The sequence below is a fragment of the Triturus cristatus genome, chromosome 9, assembly GCF_964204655.1.
Source record: "Triturus cristatus chromosome 9, aTriCri1.1, whole genome shotgun sequence".
NCBI classification, from domain to species: Eukaryota; Metazoa; Chordata; class Amphibia; order Caudata; family Salamandridae; genus Triturus; species Triturus cristatus.
The window spans coordinates 758,639,346-758,659,505 of record NC_140592.1 but is presented as its reverse complement, the minus strand read 5'-3'; the positions used below and the strand labels follow the sequence as shown (position 1 = coordinate 758,659,505).

Genomic DNA, 20,160 nt, shown 5'->3' with positions numbered 1-20,160 from the left:
CAATTATTGACGGAACAACCCAGTTCAGGGTCCCATTAGCTTCTTCCAGGACTCAATGGCCAGTTACCAAAAAACAGTAATGAACAGATGGTATGTAAAAAAAAAAAAGAAAACACACTTGCATGATATTTCTTTCTCCTAAAAGTTTATCGCCGTTGTCCAGAATCTGGCACTGTCCCCAAATTCCCTCTTTTATTTTACCAGGCAGGGCACAGAGGGAAGGGCCAAAAGCAGGGTACGATTCGTACCCTGCTTTTGGCCCTTCCCTCTGTGCCCTTAATTCACCCATTCTCAAATTGCTCAGCAAACTTAGGGTGACCAGACGTCTCGGTTTGCCCCGGTTTTCAGAGAACTACCCCGGTGTCTCAACCCTTTCCTTAATTTTAAATACAGGTCATGATTTTTGGGGCAAAGGTCAAGTTATGCTGCAAAGGAGAATAAAAAGGTATGCTTTCGTTAAATAATGTATCCGTTTGAGAGCGCAGGATCACGTCTGCTGCATGTATGCTGCAGCAGAGGGAGTCAAAGAGGAGGGCAGGGGTACTCAGTGTAGAGGCTGGAAGTATTTCCATAGCGGGGTGAGATGTATTGAATTTTTTTACCAAAAAATCGGGACATGATAGACATAGAACTAAGTTGAAGGCTTTAGTCCTACTTTTGTGTCTAGCCAGTCCCGGTTTTTGCTTCTCAAAATCTGAGTACCCTAGGAAATATGGGGAAGAGAAAGAAACCATTTAGGCGTGACATAGAGCCATTGTAATCCACGACCACTCCGAGGACCGTAGCGGTTCCGGGACTCGGAGAGGCAGGGCCCTCCAGCTTGACTCCTCGTTCCAAAAACGTGCTTTCGGAATTGTCAGCGACGTTTTCCTGCTGGTTGCCGGAGCACTCTGCCGCTTTCTCAGCTCCACGCGGGTCCGGTGTTCTTCTAAGGAGGCTCCAAAGTTACCCTTCCTTGGCGTTCTATGAGCGTCGGCTTTTCTCCTCGTTCCCCATTGGTTTCTTGGTCCTGGTTTTCTTTCCCTAATGGCGCGCATGCGTCAGGGTAGAGCTTCCTGTTCTTCAGCTTCGCTCGCTTCCCTGTCCTCTCTCTGTTTCCACTGCTGCGCGTCTTTCTTTTCTTCCCCATAGGTGCGCGACGTGGGTAACAAACCATTTCCAGGTAAGTCTTCTTCACAGTCTAGTTTCCTCAATTACATATTTTCACAAGTCATTGGTGCGGGCTCCGATGGTGGCCTGTATTTAATCGTCATTTTTTGTTGCATGAAAGCCCTTGCCAATACTGGTATCTCTTTGTAAAATTGCACACTTTCCTGTGATTTTCTAGCTGCCCCATGCTACCTAGCTCAGTGTGTAGTTGACTTGATTGACGATTTCACTAAGACATGTTCACTGGTTGTGAAGCAGTGACACCAAGGATTTGTAGTTGGAAACACCACAAGAAGAGGATGGGCATTAAATCGGAAAATGTGTCAGCACCTTCAAAGAATGCCAACTGGCATTAATGATTTTCAATTGTCCTTGGCGCACTGTTTGCCCCTGCTATCCGAGCCACTGTTTAACTCTCTAGCAACATGCTCTTATCTTACCCTACGTTTGCTGATATTTACAATAAACTGTGTATAAGCCATAGTGGTATATTCCAGCAAGCAATGCTACCAAAGCCACTTGGTGTATTTCTTAAGTAGTTCCTACAGCCGTTTTATAATGACATCATATTTAATACGAATCAGCCATATTATGTAATCATTCTCAAATGTAGTGCGAGCATTAATTTAATAGCCTGAATCCTTCGTGGGTCGGCAGTTATTATGGCAGCTGAGAAGAAGGACCCTCAGAAGTAGATTTGATGTTTCAAGACCTTGTGTTAGTTTGTGTGGAGCCCTAGGCCACTGTCTCAAAGCCTTTGGAGTGTGTTAGTTTGTGTGGAGCCCTAGGCCACTGTCTCAAAGCCTTTGGAGGGCCCCTCAGAGTCTCATGATGCAGCTGACCTTTCCTCAGTGTTGTACCCCTGGGTGCTTTGCCACGTCTTCCGAATGGAATACTTAAAAAAAAAAAAAAGGAGTCAGCGTTCCATATCCTCAATGGGAATGATGAACTTTCTTGTTGGATAATTACTGTGACCATAATATCCAGTGTGTACTTACTACCATCACAGTCTGCTCTAACACTTTGTAGAATTTCTTGCCAGAGAGACGTTATTCGTGCCTCAGATATTATAACCTACCATTGTACATATTCTAACTTACCTTTCAGTCAGAGGGCTTTACTCGCTCCTGTAGGTTTTCCACTGCACATGCATTTCATCAGGATCAATCCTCAGGAACAGATAATGAGCACATTTCAAACTTGTAAAAATAGCAAATGCACTAAAAAGTAAGGAGCAACATTCTTCACTTTTATCAAAGAGGATGGCAGATGGAGTGTGACAGCAAAAAGGTGGGAAGAAATGCATGACTGTTGAACCTCTAGGGTGGGCTGCTTAATCTTTTATACTTTGTTCTGTTTGCTGCTATTGTCATCTACAGCAGGATGCCACAGCACCTAACTTAGGTGCGATTGTGCCTCCAGTTCGCCACTTTTTATCCAGGTGCGGCGGCTGTGTACCAAGGGCAGATTTGAACATGAAGATCAAACTGAAGAATGTCTTCGTCATGTACTTCCTCGTCTCCATCATCGGACTACTCTATGCATTGATGCAGCTCGGTGAGTCCTGGGGAGGTTGGTAGGTATGCACTTAAGTTCAGACTTTGGTTATTTTGGCCCATCCATGTCTTTACCGACTCTCTGAAGACTTTTGTAGAATGGGCTGTCCCAGGGCACAAGTTGGGGTTACACGTATGTAAACGGCATCCACCCACTATTTTCACAGTGTGGACGCCTTTCTTCCTGCCGAGAATTTGTACCCCAGTGAAGTAGTCTGAACTTGTCCTGGTGTAATTTTCCAACATCGGGACACATTCAGCAGCGCCTGCATGTTATCTGCTTTCCTTTCAGAGCAGTAACTTACAGGCAGCTGGGCTTTTGCCTTTTATTTTCCAGCTGGGCGGATGGCTGGCCCAAAACTAAGGTCAAAGTAAAGGGGCAATCAGCCCTCTCTTTGTTCTAGTAAGATCCTGGCTAGGAGATATCTATATAAGGTTTAGGAACCACATATAATTCCTCATAGCACTTTGATATATTAGAAGGATTGCAATAAATTAACTGCAAGTAAAAACAGATCTCTATGTTAAAAGCAGTAACTCATTTACCTAACTGCATATCCATCATAAAAATATGTCATCTGGATGTTACACAATATGCTTTGCAGGGACACCGTAACCCTCAATGCCACTTTGAGTCAAAAGTGTAACTCGACAAACACAGATTTCTCCAGAAAATGCATCAACCACCAGTCATTTTACCATTATTAATATTATTATTCCCATAGATCTACTTGGCACACAAAGATCTCTGCAGCTTGTGCCGTAACCCCATAAGATATTTTAAAATGTATCCTGTGCAACCAATTAAGCCTGAACAGATTTACTGTCACGTTTCTTCTTTTTTTTTTTTTTTTTTGTTTGAAACCGTTTATTGCAGTCTTCAAATATATACAAGTATGGGCCTACAACCTTCCGGCCGGCCGCTAGAGTGACAGGAGCATATGACATACATACAAAAAAGGCTCTTGGCGTTGCAGAGAGGTAGATCAGGAGGTATCAACGACGTGGGCCACATAACTCCGAGCCCGCAATACGGTTTCATTTTATAAGAACACAACAACACACAAAAACCACACCCGCAAGGCAACCCGCAATCCGAAGTGACAGCACGTGCTCCGTAAGTGGGGGACCCCAACCATCCACATGAATCTAAAGAGGGGAACGGGAAGAGAGCAGGGACTGGGGGACCCTGTGCCCGGGGCCGGGGGAGGGGGTCAACTAGGGGGACGGAGCTGGCGAGGCAGCCGGCAGCAGCGGCGGCTCACAAATACCCCCGCGGTAGGCGTTCCAGGGGCCCCAAACTTTCACCCACGCCCCAGGCTTACCTCTCGCCACGTACACCACCTTTTCTCGGAACATGCACCAATCCATGTGCTCTTTCCAGGCCGACACCGCCGGGGGCCTCTGGGACCCCCACAGCTGCGCGATGTCACGCTTAGCTACCATATATCCCAGAGTCACCCATCGTGTCTGCGGAACCGAGTAGTCAGTTGGTTCCCACACATTCAGCAAGCATCTCCTCGCTTCAGGCAACAGCGCGACACGCGTAACCACTCGCAGGACCTCATGCACACCACGCCAGAATCGCTCCACCTTCGGGCACTCCCACAGAATATGCAAAAAAGTCGCCAAAGCACCACACCCACGCTTACACAGCCCATCCTCGGCATAGCCCATACGCAGAAGCCGTGGCCCCGTCATGTAAACCCGGTGGAGGATCTTTAGCTGGACGAAGCGAAGGCGAGCCGGTATGGCCACCTCCTTCGGAGAGGCCACCGCGGAAATCCAGTCCTCGTCGTCCAACTCCAGCCCATCGGCAACCCAGGCCTCGCGGAGGCCAGTCAGCAAGCCCGAGCGATCATTAATCAGTTTTTTGTATATGAGGGAGATCGTGCTGTCCGGAACATGGCCATCCAGCGCACTATCCTCCAGGGGGGACGACTCCGGAATGGAGGCGACGTCTGGGAAGACGGAGCCCAGTGCGTGGCGGACCTGCAGGTACCGAAAGTATTCGCTGCCCTGCAGCTGAAACTCCGTCTGCAGCATCTCGAATGTTTTAAATCCCCCCCTCGTCCAGAGGTCCCCCACTGTACTGATGCCGATCGTGTCCCACTTCTCGAAGCCCTTCGAGGTCCACAGGGAGCCCAACCTCTCGGACGCATACAGCGGTGACGCCCGGGTCAAACGGTCCTTCCACCCCATAGCTGCGTTAGCCGCGTGCCATACTCGCACCATGACACGCGTAGGTCCCGTCAGGCGGGGGTCGGGCGCGCCAGAGTAGAGCGCTCGATTGTAGTCGCCACCAGGCAGGAGCATCTTGTCCATTTCAAATGCCGGGTTCAAGGCGGGCCCGTAAAGGCCATGATTAATTGCAGCTAGCTGGGAGGCCCAGTAATACCGTTTAATATCCGGGAGGGCAACCCCCCCGTCGTACCACGGGAGCGTCAACTTCGCCAAGGCAATACGCGGCCTCCCGTCCCAGAACAAGCGACGCTGTAGACTCTCCACCTCACGGAAGTAGCGCGCCGGGACCAAGTCCATAGTGTTCTGGAGAGCGTACAGGAAGCGTGGCAGCGACATCATCTTAAACAATGCCGCCCGGCCAAGCGGCGAAAGCGGCAGGCGCCGCCAACGCGCGACGTCCTCCTTCAAGCGCTGGAGGGGGGGAAGCAAATTCCGCTCGTAGCGGGCCTCCGGGTCCAGAGTGATATAGATACCCAGGTACCGGAACCCCTGAGAGGCAATCTGGATCGGACAGTCCCGCGGGAGGACGGGAGCCTCCCCGGAAAGCACATACACACATGATTTAGCCCAGTTGATGACAAGGCCTGAGTTGCGACCGAATGAACGCAAAACATCAACCAGGACAATCCGTGATTTACGCGGGGAGGCGAGGTACAAAAGGATATCGTCAGCGTATAGGGACACGCGGTCCTCATACTCGGGGGTCCAACGGAGACCACGGATGGAAGGGTGCCACCGCAGCCACTCCGCCAGGGGTTCCAAGGCCAGTGCAAACAGGAGAGGCGACAAGGGGCAACCCTGTCGCGTGCCTCGTCCCAGCGCGAATGGGGCCGAGACTCGCCCATTCACCCCCACCTGCGCCAATGGGCCCGAATACAACAATTTGACCCAGCTGATGAATCCCGGTCCAAATCCAAATTTCGCCAGCATCGCCCAAATGTATGGCCACTCGAGTGTATCAAACGCCATGGTGGCGTCTAGGGACGCCAAGATGGCCGGCTCCCGCACAAACGGAACACGCGCGAGCACCCCGTGCAGGCGCCGCAGATTAAGGGCCGTGTTGCGATGGGGTATAAAGCCGGACTGGTCTTGGTGGACCAGATCGCCCACCACACCGACCAGCCGGTTGGCGAGCACCTTGGCGAGGATTTTGGGCTCTGCATTCAAGAGCGAGATAGGCCTATAGGATGTGACCAGTTCTCGGGGTCTCCCCTCCTTGTGGATCACTACGATTGTAGCCAGACGCTGGTCCGGCGGGAGGGAGCCCCGCGAGTGGGCCGCCAGGAACATCGCGCGGAGGTGGGGTGCCAGCACATCCGGTCGCAGCTTATACAGCTCGATAGGGATGCCGTTTGGGCCCATGGCCTTGCCAGATGCGACCGAGCGTATGGCAAGGGCAATTTCATCCGAGGTGGGAGCAGCCTCCAACGACTCCCTGTCCTCCACCGAAAGGGAGGGCAGCGCGATGTCCCGAAGCAGGGCATGGGAATCCTCCTCCGAGCAGGGAGAAACCGGGGAATACACCTCGCGGAAATAATCCGCGAAGCAAGAGACAATGTCTTCTGGCTCGGTGACACGTACACCATCCATTCTCTCGATCAGCGGGACCACACGATTCGCTCTCTCCTTTTTATCCAACCACGCAATCAATTTACCAGCCTTATCACCCACATCATACAGTCGCCCCTGTTGCTCTCTACTGAGGCCCCTGGCCGCCTCCGTGACGAGGGCCCTATAGGCCGCCTGCTTAAGGTGTAGAACATGTAGTGTGGCATCCGTCACCCCACTCCCCAGGTCACCCTCTAGTTCAGTAGTTTCGGCTTCCACCCGGGTCACCTCCTCCTGTTCGCGCCTCCGGGCATGGGAGATAGAGGAGAGGGCCTCCCCTCTAAGAACTGTCTTGAAGGCTTCCCACAGGGAGATAGCCGAGGGGACAGACCCCACATTCTCCTCAAAGTACCGCTGCAAGGATTTAATCAAGTCGGCACGAATAGTGGGGTCGCGCAGGTACCATGCATTGATTGGGGCTACCCTACCCTCCCCCCTCGGGAAGACATCAAAATGCAACAGGAGCGGGGAGTGATCTGAAATACCCCGAGCCAGATGGCGCACCTCTCCCACTCTCCCAGCATAGGCCGCAGGGACAAGTACATGATCAAGCCGCGAGAGGCTACCATGGGCACCCGAATGAAAGGTGTACTGCAGCTGCGCGGGATGTTTTAGTCGCCAGCAGTCTACCAATCCCAATGTATCTAAGAGGCCGGGCAGCCACGCCTGTGCCCGGGGGAGGTCCCTAGGGGGGTAACGATCCATAGTCCCAGAAGCCACCGCATTGAAGTCTCCCCCAACCACCAGAAGCCCCCCCGGGAGGTCAAGGAGGAGGCGCCCCAGGTCCGCAAAAGTGGTAGATTGTAACCCCGGTGGGACGTACACTGATACAAAAACGACTACTTTGCCCTCCGTTCTCCCCACCAAGACCGTGTAGCGTCCCCTCTCATCATGGCGCACCTCATCTATTTCCAGCGGGAGCGAGTTCTTAACCATGATGCCCACCCCCCGCGAGCCTGACGTGAAGCCCGAGTGGGCCACCAAGCGATAGCCCCGCCGATTCATGGCATAAAAGGAATTACCAATAAGGTGTGTCTCCTGCAGAAAGACCACATCTGGAGAAATTCGTTTCAGATACTGCAGGACCACACCTCGCTTAATCCTATCCCCCAGTCCATTAACGTTCCACGACAACAGAGTCAAGTCCCTACCCCCCATCACATACAGAAGCCATCATTTGTCCCCCCAAGAGCACCTCAAAAACACCAACACAGTAAAGGGTTTGCCTTGCGGTAAAAACGAACAACACCCCACCCCAACCCACCCGTCCAAACATAACTCCCTCCTCCCTGCACCCCTGCATGAGCCCAGACAGCCCCCCCAAAGTGCAGTGTGCCTGTCGCCCCATAGATGAAAAAACTAACTAGTCCCCCAGAGGAGGAGGGAAAGCCCCCAAGGAACCCCGCACGACCTCCACAGGAGGGGAACATACACGAGCAGTCAATGATAACAATAATATTGTCCTGAGCAAGGCCTACTATTTGTCCCTCAGTCCTGATCCGGCGGGCCCTCCCTACCAACCGCACCCCCCCCACCCCCCTGACCCCGATCCCCGGGCAAAGTGTCCAACCAGTCCCCGGCCGCCTCGGGACGATCAAAAAAGTGCGTGCGGCCATCCACCTCTACCCTCAGCTTAGCTGGAAAAAGCATTGCGTACTTAAGGTTCAGGTCCCGTAAGCGACGTTTAACTCCGAGAAAACTCAGTCTCTGCTTTTGGACCGCCGGAGTAAAATCAGGGTAGAAATTGACGTCCATGTTGTCGAGTCTGACCGGTCCTTGTAGCCTAGAAGTCTGCAGGATAGCGTCCCTGTCCCGAAAATTGAAAATCCGGGCAATGAGAGGCCTCGGCGGGGCTCCGACCTTAGGTCTTCCCCCGGGGACCCTGTGGGCACGTTCCACCGCAAAGAGTTTACTCAGCCCCCGGGGCTGGAGATGGGTGAGAATCAAGTCCTCCACAAACAGATCCGCCGCCTCCTCCTCTCGTCCCTCCGGCACCCCAATAATGCGGACATTGTTCCTCCGGGCCCGACCCTCGGAATCCTCCAGTCGACGATCCATCAGGGCGCTCGCCTGGCCAAGCCGGCGCACCTCCTTTTGGAGGGCCGCCACGTCCGTAGTGAGGCCCGAGGTAGTGTGGACCAAAGAGTCGACCCGGTCATTCGTTTTGGACAAATCGGCCCTTACCAGGCCCACATCCACGAGGACCGAGTCTATCTTCTGCGCCAGAGTGTCAAAGCGCTGGTCCACCGAGGCCTTCATTTCGGCGATGGCGCCCATGACGTCTCGGAGGGTCAGATCCGCGGGCAGAGCAGGAGCATCAGTCGGGCCCGCAGGGGACGTACTCGGTGCCTCAGGAGATCCCTTCTGGAGGGTGTAGCGGTCCATGTTATTGGACTGATGGGCCGTGCCATGGCGGGTCGATTTCACCTTTGCCCGGTCGCCATCTTGCTTTGTGGACATGGTTGCAGTCCCCAAATCGTGCCAATCTCCTCGAAAGGGCCGACAAACCAGTTCACGGGCTCCGGGGGGGGGGCGACCACAGGTCCGCAGGCTGAATCACAGACAGCGGGTCGGCCGGGCACCCGGGCAAGGCCACACCACCGCACACCGCCCCGCAACCCTACCTCGCCCGTCAGCAAGGAGGGCGCAAAAGCGAAAGTGAAAGTGCGGGGTACGCGAGTCGCCCAGCCTTGCCCGCCGCTGTTGTTCACTTTGTCTCCGGATCGCCCCACTACTCCAATCCGGGGGGCCGGCGTGGAGAAGGCCGCAAACCTCAATCGGTGCTCCCGCCGGTGTCCGAGGTCCGATTTGGAAACGGAAAACGGGTGTCACCTCAGCTCGGGCTCACAAACACAGTCCCCTCATCTAGGACAGGATATAGTCAGGATTAATGCAGGAGGTCGCGGAGGTCCTCGGGAGCCTTGCACCTACGCGGCCATCTTGGTTGCGCGCTAGGCTCCTCCCCCGTCACGTTTCTTCTTGTTGCCATTTTCTTTGTGGCAGAGTTAAAAAAAAATGTAGAAGTTGAAGCCTAGATTTACAAAGATGTCGCAACTGGGTTGTGTCACTTTTTTGTCGCAGCCCTGATACAAAATCTATTTTAGGAATTACAAAGCCACGCAAATTCCCGATTTGCTTGGCTTTGTGAATCAAAAAACAAAAGCAATGCAGCATATAGTGTTGCCTTGCATTACTTGCGTCAAGTGTGTATTACATGGGTGGTGCATGGGCGTTGGGTGCTTCCACCCATGTATTTTGACACAAACCCATATTTACAAAGGCTTTACAAGGAGAAATATCTTTATTGCTCCTCGTTATTTTCTCTTTGCATGTGTGCTGCATCCTGCTGCACATATGCAAAAAGGAAGTAGCCTCTAAGGATAGTTTTTGTGCAGGAAGATATTCCTTCCTGCACAAAAACTATCCTGACCCCAACATAGGCACCCTTGCGCCATGACACAAGGGTGTATGCATTGGCGCTAGGCAGCAACAAGTGCGCTGGCTAGGAGAGAACAGAACTGTGCTATATCTTTGAAAATTTGCCACTATTTTGTCTCTTCCTTCTACGCATCGCAGCAACTTCACTTGCTGCATTGTGTTGTGTGAAATGTTTGTAAATCTGAGCCCCGATAACGGACTGCTTTTCACGGCTCTGCTTCTCATGACTCCACCCTCTTTTCTTTGTCACACCTTGAACACCAATTTATGGGTTCCCGGAATAAAGTTTTTCCAATTTCAGATCTGCTGTAAGGATCACACACAGAGCAGTAGCCCAGTATGCCCAGCGCCAGAGGCCTGGAACAAGTCAGAACATTTGGGCTGTTAATTCCTTCAAACGGGGAACTCAAGTCCTAGGCTTAAGTACTGATCAGCTTTCATTTGTTGAATCTCATAATGCGCTCAAATGTATTTATGATAGACCTTCTAATTATGTGTACGTATGAGGTCTTAAGATCTGATGTCACTTATTGTGAAGTCATTTCCTGTGAGGTCATGGGTTGTGATGCCACTTCCTGTAATATCACTTCCTATGTTGCCACATGCGACGTCACATGCCGTTATGTCACACAACATGATGTCACTTGCATTCTGTCCAACTTGGTTAGTCCTCCCCTTTAATTTTTATTTGGGACTTATGCCCTGGGCTCTCTTATATGAGTACATGTCTGTGCAGCATCTGAGGGACTGGTGCTTTGGCCTGTTCGGTGGACTAGCCCATCAAACCCCTTCCACATGCATGCCTGATAGTCGCCTTTCTTTAGGCCTGCCATCCTGTGATGCTATCTTCCCACAGATATTCCAGGGCACAAGGTCAGTTGCCTTTAGTGCCAAATAAAAATCCACGGGCCTGTGTTGCTTTCCTTCCATCGTGGGCTGTGAGTCATGCCTGGGTTTTCCTTTTGATAGGGCACAGAAAAGTCACACCATAGCCATCTCTGTATTTTCATGTGTGCACATACATTTTTGCTGAGAATGTTTGCTGTCCCTGTGATTATAAAATATCAGTGTGTGGGTCTTGCTCCTATCTGACGTTCGGACACTAAAACAACTAAGGGCTTGTGGTTTTTATATGGCGACTAGTGTGCACAGTTCTTAAGACTTCCACAGCCAGATGTGTCTTGTTCCATCAGGCTACTCGCAAAGACAACTAATACTTATTGAAGGTTGATTGGTTTGACCTCTTCAGAGGAACTAAATAGTGCTTAATTTTGTGGAAGTGACAGTGTGTCTCTAAATTTCTAGAAAGTTTGCAGGCCTGAAAAACTTGAGCTCCAATTGTCAGTGGCCTGGTTCTGAGCTCTTCTCTGCGTGTTTGCTTTTCATGTGCTCAGCACTCGTGTCACTTCATAGATGCAAGCACTGAAATGCAAATAGTCGTTTGTATATAATGTTATTCATCTGTGCTTTGACTTAAGCACAGCTAGCATTGCGAATAACAACATTTGTTTTTTTGTTGCTGTTGCTAGTATGACTATCTCCCTAATCTGCTTCTGAAAGATTGGCTGCTGACTCAATGTGAGTATGATATAATAGCCTGTTGTGGCTTATGAGCAAAAATCACTCGACATCGCTAGGTTTCACAGCCCCAATTTATAACGAAAAGCCACCCCATGAGGAAGTCCCTGCCTCTCTGAGAATGTGCCAAACGTCTTGCACTTTTCCATACAAATTGTTGCTCATTCTTTTTTCTTATACCGCTATACACAAAGACTGACTGACTATTTTCCCCCTAGATTATTTTTTTATTGTGTTTACAAACATTCTAGGTATTTTGCTACTTTTGTTGGTTGTAACCGTGCAACCGCCTCCACTTCTTTTGTGTTGCTTCATTCAGTCCAGTTCCTTGTTTCCTCTTTCCATTTCCTTGTCTTTTGTCAGTCATTTGACAGTTTCTCCCCTCTCTTAGCATGCAGGTCCCGCCATTGAGTTTCTTTCCCTCTCTCCTTTTCTGCAGCACATCTGTCGGCCTCTCTTGTCTCTTCCTAGTTGGGTGTGTGTATGTATATGTTTATATGTGTGTGTGTGTGTGTATATATGTATATGTGTGTGTGTATGTATATATATATATATATATATATATTCACTGAAAAAACCATGGGTTTCACACACGTTATAGTTAGGAATTAGCATTTAAAAAACCTTGCAAATTCAGTGAAAAAACCATGGGTTTCACACACGTTATAGTTAGGAATTAGCATTTAAAAAACCTTGCAAATTCAGTGAAAAAACCATAGGTTTCACACACGTTATAGTTAGCTGGACATTTCACTCGTAAAAAACCATTGAAATTCCCCCGTTATAGTTAGTTAAGCTAACTATAACTCGCGCACCCGCAATCCACTGCTGATGACGTCACATATTACATCACTCATGACATGGTCAGTGACATCACTCATGACATGGTTTTTTCACTGAATATATATATATATATATATATATATATATATATATATATATATATATATATATATATATATATATATATATATATATTCACTGAAAAAACCATAGGTTTCACACGTTATAGTTAGCGGAAATTTTACTGATAAAAAACCAATGAAATTCCCCCGTTATAGTTAGTGCAGGCAACTATAACTCACGCGACCGCAATCCTCTGCTGATGCTAATACTGTATTTAGACACTTATTTGCCCATGTCTTCTTCCATAAATTTTTAGCTATACATATATTACAAATATTTTTTTTTCATAAAGACACATATGTCATCAGCAGAAGATTGCGGTCGCGTGAGTTATAGTTGCCTGCACTAACTATAACGGGGGAATTTCATTGGTTTTTTTATCAGTAAAATTTCCGCTAACTATAACATGTGTGAAACCTATGGTTTTTTCAGTGAATTTGCAAGGTTTTTTAAATGCTAATTCCTAACTATAACGTGTGTGAAACCTATGGTTTTTTCAGTGAATTTGTACGGTTTTTTAAATGCTAAGTTACTTTACGCCATTCGTGGCGTGCGCGCCCACTTAACGCAGTTCGTTCCGTGCGCGCACGGTGCGCTTCGCGCACCGCGCGCCCACTTTACGCAGTTAGTGCCATGCATGCACGGTGGGCACGCGGTGCTCGTAGCGCACCGCGTGCCCACCGTGCGTGCACGGCACTAACTGCCCACGTTACGCTAGATGGGCCATGTACGCACGATGCACTTCGCGCACCGTGCGCACATGGAGGACATATGATGCGCTTCGTTGTGAAAGGTAATATTTTAATTTTTCACATCGGTGATATGCCGTGCAAAAATGGTGCCCTTCGGGCACCATTTGCACATGGGGTGGGGAGAGTATGGATAATTAAATAAAAAAAAAACTTTTTACCGTACGCGTACGGTAAGCGTAATCGGCGAAATTATCGAAAAAATTAAAATTCCGTTTTTGGCCTTGGGGGATCTTTGGGGACTCCCCCAACATGGCTAGGTGCTTAGGAGCTGTCTAAACAGCCCCTTACATGTTTTTGTCCTTTGTTTTTTAATCCCCACTCAGAGTGCGAGAGAGAAAATGGCGGCCGCCGCTTCCTGGTTTCGACCGATTCGAATGTTTACTAAGATCTAACAGCCAATCAGAATCGCGCTCGTGCACGTCACCGTACGCGTACGGTAAGCGCACCGTAAGCGCACCGTAAGCTGGCTCAGATATATATATTGATTTAAAGGCTATTTTCTCAGAATCTACTGAACAGATTTACACCAAACCTACAAAAGGCACTTCCTTGACCTGTAGACTACCTCTCTGCCAAATTTCAAGGAACTCTGTTCAGCCGTTCGGGCTGTAGCTGTGTCTAAAGGTCCTATGGAAAAATGCATGGGAAAAACGCGTTTTGGGACCCCCCTTTTATCTCAGCCCCCGCTTGACGAATCCCCCCCGAGACTTTCAGGGTAGGAGCGGAGCGCAGCGCCCCACCTATTTTGAAAATTTGGCGAGGATTCGTCGACCGGCGCCAAAGTTATTCAAAATAGAATGTTGCGGATTTCCTATGGTAAGAGGGTCCTAACTATAACTACCTACTGGCGACCGCCAGTAGGTAATATATATATATATATATATATATATCGCTGCTCCGTGGTCTTTGCCTGCTGCTGCACTCGTGAGCGGGTGCCCGGTCCAGCGGTGGCAAACCGCTAAATATAAAGCTCCTTACTATCAAGTAATTCAGACCAGCACTCGCGTTGGGTATAAACTTGTTACGGTTTATTTACGAGACAACTAATAACAAACGCGTTTCGGCGTCAGCCTTCGTCAGTGTCGACGATCGCCGTTGCCGTGACAGCTTAAATACAAATCAATTTCACATAATGGACGAAGGACTGCTGCTCAACTTTGAGCGCCATCTTGTAATATGTTAATATTCACATAAATTACATCAAATTCATAATGCAGCCAATAGTAATAGTCTGGTACAACTAAATCAAGTGCGAATCTACCACTGATACATTTACAGGTGGCGAATATTCGCGTGTGCATTCAATTATTTTTGTGCAACATGATTCGTCCTATATAGGATCACACTAGTTTCCACAGCTACCCGTTCTCCAGCCTGACATAACAATTGATCAAACTAGTTCATGATATGGGACCACAGTTGATAATTAATTACCTTATAGGTCATGAGTGATCGCGCCTGGATTCAATTCATTATTCACAACATAATTTTGATCCTCCATGGAATCGCGCTATCTGGAATCATTATGCCCTGGATGGGCAAGCTCACAAACACCAATGAATTAAATCTTAGATTCACTGGGGAAATAAGTACCAAGGAAGTGTCATTTCTAGACCTGCGAGTATTTGTGGAGGGTAGCACATTACACACTGCACTCTATAGAAAGGAAACCGCAGGGAATTCTATACTACACAGAAAGAGCAGTCACCCCGCGAGTTTGATTCGAAGTATCCCCTATGGGGAACTACTTCGAATCAAACGTAACAGCTCTCGGGATGAGGACTATAAGATGGCGGCATCAGAAAGCCTTAAACGCTTTAGAGCGAGAGGGTATCCTACGGATATTCTGAGAAGAGCTGAAAGTAAGGTAGCCCAGAAAACCAGGTCCGAGCTCTTGTTTCAGGAGAAGGTACGAACGAACACCACAGATGTTGAGAACAGGTTTCGTATGATCACCAGCTACTCGAATGCGGCACCGGATGTCAGGCGCACTTTACAGAGTAACTGGAAAATCTTAAGATCAGACACGATCATTGGCAGAGATCTACCAATGAAACCAAGTATCAGTTTCAGTAGAGCTAGATCCCTGAAAGATGAGCTAGTAGAGAGCCATTTGGAAACTAAGAAACCCGACACAGGCTTACAGCGACTACATGGCTCCTTTCCTTGTGGCAAATGTAGAGCTTGTGCCACAAGCAAAAGAGTCATAACTTACGCAGTTGCAAATGAATTCAGACAGCGCAAAATAAATAAATTCATGACATGCAGCACCCCATATGTGGTCTACTGTCTGACATGTCCATGTAGCCTGAGATATATCGGGAGCACAATAAATCCGGTGAAAATGAGAATCCTAGAACACCAAAGGGCAATAACTAGTGTAGACACCAACTATCCGGTTGCACGACATTTTGCAAAGATTCACAATAGTAATAGATCTCTTTTGCAATTTTTCTGTCTGGACCATGTCCCAAAGAACATCAGGGGAGGTGACAGAGAGAGGAGTCTGAGGAGACTGGAATCCCGCTATATTATAGACCTACAAACGAAACATCCAGGTGGTCTTAATAGCGGAGAAGAATTAGCAGTCCATTTGTGAGAGACATAGAAAGTAGTAACCTACTCTGTATATTTGTGCATGCAATTTTGGACGGTAATAGATGTGGCTATAATTCTCAATACATGACGTAGATGGGAACCACTATAGAATGCCCATACAGGGCAGTATGTTGACACGAGATGATCATATGTATATATTACACATTAAGTTGGAGTTTGTGAGCTTGCCCATCCAGGGCATAATGATTCCAGATAGCGCGATTCCATGGAGGATCAAAATTATGTTGTGAATAATGAATTGAATCCAGGCGCGATCACTCATGACCTATAAGGTAATTAATTATCAACTGTGGTCCCATATCATGAACTAGTTTGATCAATTGTTATGTCAGGCTGGAGAACGGGTAGCTGTGGAAACTAGTGCGATCCTATATAGGACGAATCATGTTGCACAAAAATAATTGAATGCACACGCGAATATTCGCCACCTGTAAATGTATCAGTGGTAGATTCGCACTTGATTTAGTTGTACCAGACTATTACTATTGGCTGCATTATGAATTTGATGTAATTTATGTGAATATTAACATATTACAAGATGGCGCTCAAAGTTGAGCAGCAGTCCTTCGTCCATTATGTGAAATTGATTTGTATTTAAGCTGTCACGGCAACGGCGATCGTCGACACTGACGAAGGCTGACGCCGAAACGCGTTTGTTATTAGTTGTCTCGTAAATAAACCGTAACAAGTTTATACCCAACGCGAGTGCTGGTCTGAATTACTTGATAGTAAGGAGCTTTATATATATATATATATATATAATTTTTTTTCTTTCGATCTGCCCCCATTCCCTCCCCCCCCTCACCATCCCTTCTCTCCATCAGTATCCCTTCTCAGTCTTCCTCTCTCCCTTGCTTGCATGTCAGACATGTGACTTATTTTTCTTATCTCCAGGCCAGCCATGTGACTGCTCCCCATACCTGAAGTCGAGAGGGGATCTACTCCAGGGAAAGGAGCGTAAGATCGCTCAGCTGCAGAATGAGGTCCGGCGGCTCCAAGCCCGGGCCCAACAAGAGGAGACAGAGACTAAGCCACTGCCCACCATCTATATCATCACTCCAACCTTTGCCAGGTGGGTGATGTGTGAGGGGAGAGGGCAGGGCACTTCGAAAAAGACCAGCTGATGACAGTTTTAAATAGATTCATCCCTCTTCCAGGTTACTGTTGAGAGGCTATTGCAGAAGGCAAAGCTCATCCAGCTCTCCTGCAGTGTGTGAGTGCTCTAGACAGCTTTCTGTGAAATATTTGAACTCTCAACCTTCGATTAACCTGGTGCTGAAAACATTGTTCCCCCAACTCTCTTGCACTATTGTTCCTGACTGATCTTTATTTGGTTTCTCACACCTGTCATTCAGACTACTACAGATGGCGGAGCTCATTTGACTTCTTTGATGTTTTAGCTAACCATTTTGGCAAACCATTTTTTATTGACGCACTGGTAGAACCAAGTGCCTTCTTTTCGCCTTCATAAACTGACTTCCATTCTAGCCTAGGCTATACAAATCAGTGATTGATTACCATTTCCCGTCTTAGCTGGCTCTCCTAATTTTCTGGGCTGTGTCTTGCACTCCCACCTTTGCCTGGGTTTGTTGTTAGAGTGGTGTGAAAAGTGCTGAATTTCACCCCTTTGCTCCATTTTTTTGTGCGAGTGTTCCTACCAGGCAGGTGATTTTTGATATGTGATCTAGTGCGATTATCTGTACACTTTGAGCTATGAAAGTGTTGTGAAACTTCTTTCCACTGAAGTTAGGGCTTTATGCTTCAGTGAGGTTGGTATCCAACACTAGACTTCACCACACCTCACCAGAACTGAGACAATTGCATGGGTAACACTTTACCACCTGGCTCGGCCTATTTTGCTACAGGGCTGTTTGTGGAGGTACACCCTTGCAGCTGTTCTTCAAACTGGTCTTTCGCAGTAGGTCCAGAAGTGTTTTAAGAAAGGATCCGTTTGTACAGTGATTCCTTCTTTTAGAATGGCTAAGACAATGTCCTTCTTATATGTGCAGTTTTTACTTTGGAAGTCCATTGTGCTTCAGGTTCACATTGATGTAAACTAGCTGTACTTTCTGCAAACAAACCTCAAAAACGTTTTAAACACTGCCTATCGAACTAATTAGACCATTTTTAGAGTTTCTTTTCTATAAGAAGGTTAGTTTTGTATTGATGAAGGGGTGGCTTTTCTTTCTTTGCAGTGGTTAGTTAGATCCTGCACTTTCAGAGTTTTATGTCCCTGTTATAGTTTTCTGAGCAATAAAGCACCTGATTCGGGATCTAAGTAAAGCTCAAAGATACCAGCTTGGTTACAGTTTGTGAGTGCTGGCTAAGCTTGCTCTGAAATGTCATATCTTTCTTGTCCCTCATGTAGGCTGGTGCAGAAGGCAGAACTCACCCGGCTGTCACAGACTCTACTTCATGTCAAAAATCTGCACTGGATTGTTGTGGAGGATGCTGCAGCCAAGACACCTCTGGTGACAGATCTGCTGGCACATGGTGGGGTAAAATACACCCACCTCCAGGTGGAGACCCCAAAGGACTTCAAGCTGAAGGAGAACGATCCCAACTGGCTCAAGCCGCGAGGCGTGGAGCAGCGCAACCTGGGACTGCAATGGTTGCGGGAGAACCGCGAGCTCAGCGAGGAGGGGGTGGTCTATTTTGCTGACGATGACAATACCTACAGCCTGAAGGTTTTTGATGAGGTGAGACATGGACTCCAAGAAGCAACAGCTTCCCTAAGGGCTAATATTCTCATTTGCATTCCAGTTAATAGTGGTGGTAGTAATGTTTGAACCTGTGTATACATTTTAAGTATCTCTACAGTTCAGGTAGTGGTGGTAGGTGTTCCTTATAAATTAGGCGAAGTGTAAAATGACAAAAGGGTGCACGCTGCTTGTACAATAGGCCCCTTAGAAGAGAAGCAATGAGCATTCAAAAAGAGCCCTTATACAGAAGTCAGAGAATGCTAACAATGGCATGGCACAGCAAAGAGTATCAATGACAGGGATGGTTCTGCGGTTAAAAATGATCAGACCTACCAGAAAACAACTGGAAATATTCCCCAAGGAAATCACAGGAAGCTAAAATAGCCAGCATCTGATGCCAACTCGGCAATTATGCAATAAGTATAGAAATGTCTCGGGCTAATTTAAAAACAGTGCTCGACATTAATTCTGTGTCCCGGCTCTGCATGTGGGGAAAAAAACAAAATTCTGGTGCTAAGAAATGTGGCTGAGATAGTTAAAAGAAGCATGAAGTGGAAAAAAAAGGTATAGTTCTCATGTCTGCATGTTCTCACGATAATCGGAATATCACGAACCTCTGCAGTGCCGTAGTTAGTCCAGAAACAATTCAGGATCCCCCAAACTGTCATTTTGGGGCCAAGTTACTTAAACCTGCTATTAGGTTCGTGTGTTGATTCCAGAAAATGATGGTTGATTTGTTAATTCCAGGTAATGGTGGTAGATATTCCTCCTGGAGCTGCATTGTCAGCATAATCTTGTTGTATGGAAAACTCTTATGAATAGGTTTTCTATTTAACCCCTGTGCCTGTTGCATATAGCGCTATTTAACCCCTGTGCCTGTTGCATATAGCGGTGGGAAATGTGTAATTTTAGTAAGTGTATATGTGTTTCTAGTATATCTACTTCGTGTAGCTTGCCATGGTAGTTGTGTTTGTTTTAGAAGATAATTGTTGTAGATTACCCTAGTAGATTAACTTGTTTTTGGTTACCCTAATCGAATGCTTCTTCTCGATTACACTTCTAGATGCACCTGCTCAGAATGTGCCCCATACACTTATACACTTATTCTCTCCCTATTTGCCATAGAGGATGTTGACTCTAGATCATGGGTACTCACAAACTTTCTCTCGGGGGCCAAATCTCTATCTATCCCTCCCTCTCTCTATCTCTCCCTCCCTCTCTCTATCTCTCTCTCCCTCTCTCTATCTCTCTCTCCCTCCCTCCCTCTCTCTGCTTGTCTCCCTCCCTCTCTCTCTTTCTCTGTCTCCCTACCTCTCCCTCCCTCGGTCTCCTTCTCTCTCTGTCTCCTTCTCTCTCTGTCTCCTTCTCTCTCTCCCTCTCTCTATCTCTCTCTCCCTCCCTCTCTCTATCTCTCCCTCCCTCTCTCTATCTCTCTCTCCCTCCCTCTCTCTGCTTGTCTCCCTCCCTCTCTCTATTTCTCTGTCTCCCTCACTCTCTCTGTCTCCCCTCTCTCTCCCTCTGTCTCCCTCCATCTCCCTCTATCTGTCTCCCTCCCTTTGTCTGTCGCCCTCCTCCCTCCGTCAGTCTCCCTCCCTCTGTCTCCCTCTG

At 48.0% G+C, this 20,160-nt stretch overlaps 1 protein-coding gene across 2 annotated transcripts in view; it reads left to right on the top strand.

The window, feature by feature from the left end:
- The first annotated feature begins 1,032 nt into the window (after positions 1–1,032).
- The window catches only part of B3GAT3 (beta-1,3-glucuronyltransferase 3), a 50,127-nt gene continuing 30,999 nt past the window's right edge, over positions 1,033–20,160 (top strand). The window contains exons 1-4 of one of the 2 annotated variants that reach the window (XM_085626076.1): positions 1,033–1,162; positions 2,572–2,706; positions 16,745–16,922; positions 18,219–18,549. In XM_085626076.1, coding sequence (XP_085482202.1) covers positions 2,625–2,706; positions 16,745–16,922; positions 18,219–18,549 — 591 coding nt within the window. In that variant the 5' untranslated portion in view covers positions 1,033–1,162; positions 2,572–2,624. Of the gene's footprint in view, positions 1,163–2,528; positions 2,707–16,744; positions 16,923–18,218; positions 18,550–20,160 lie in introns of both variants that reach the window. The other variant, XM_085626075.1, reaches the window with a different exon arrangement.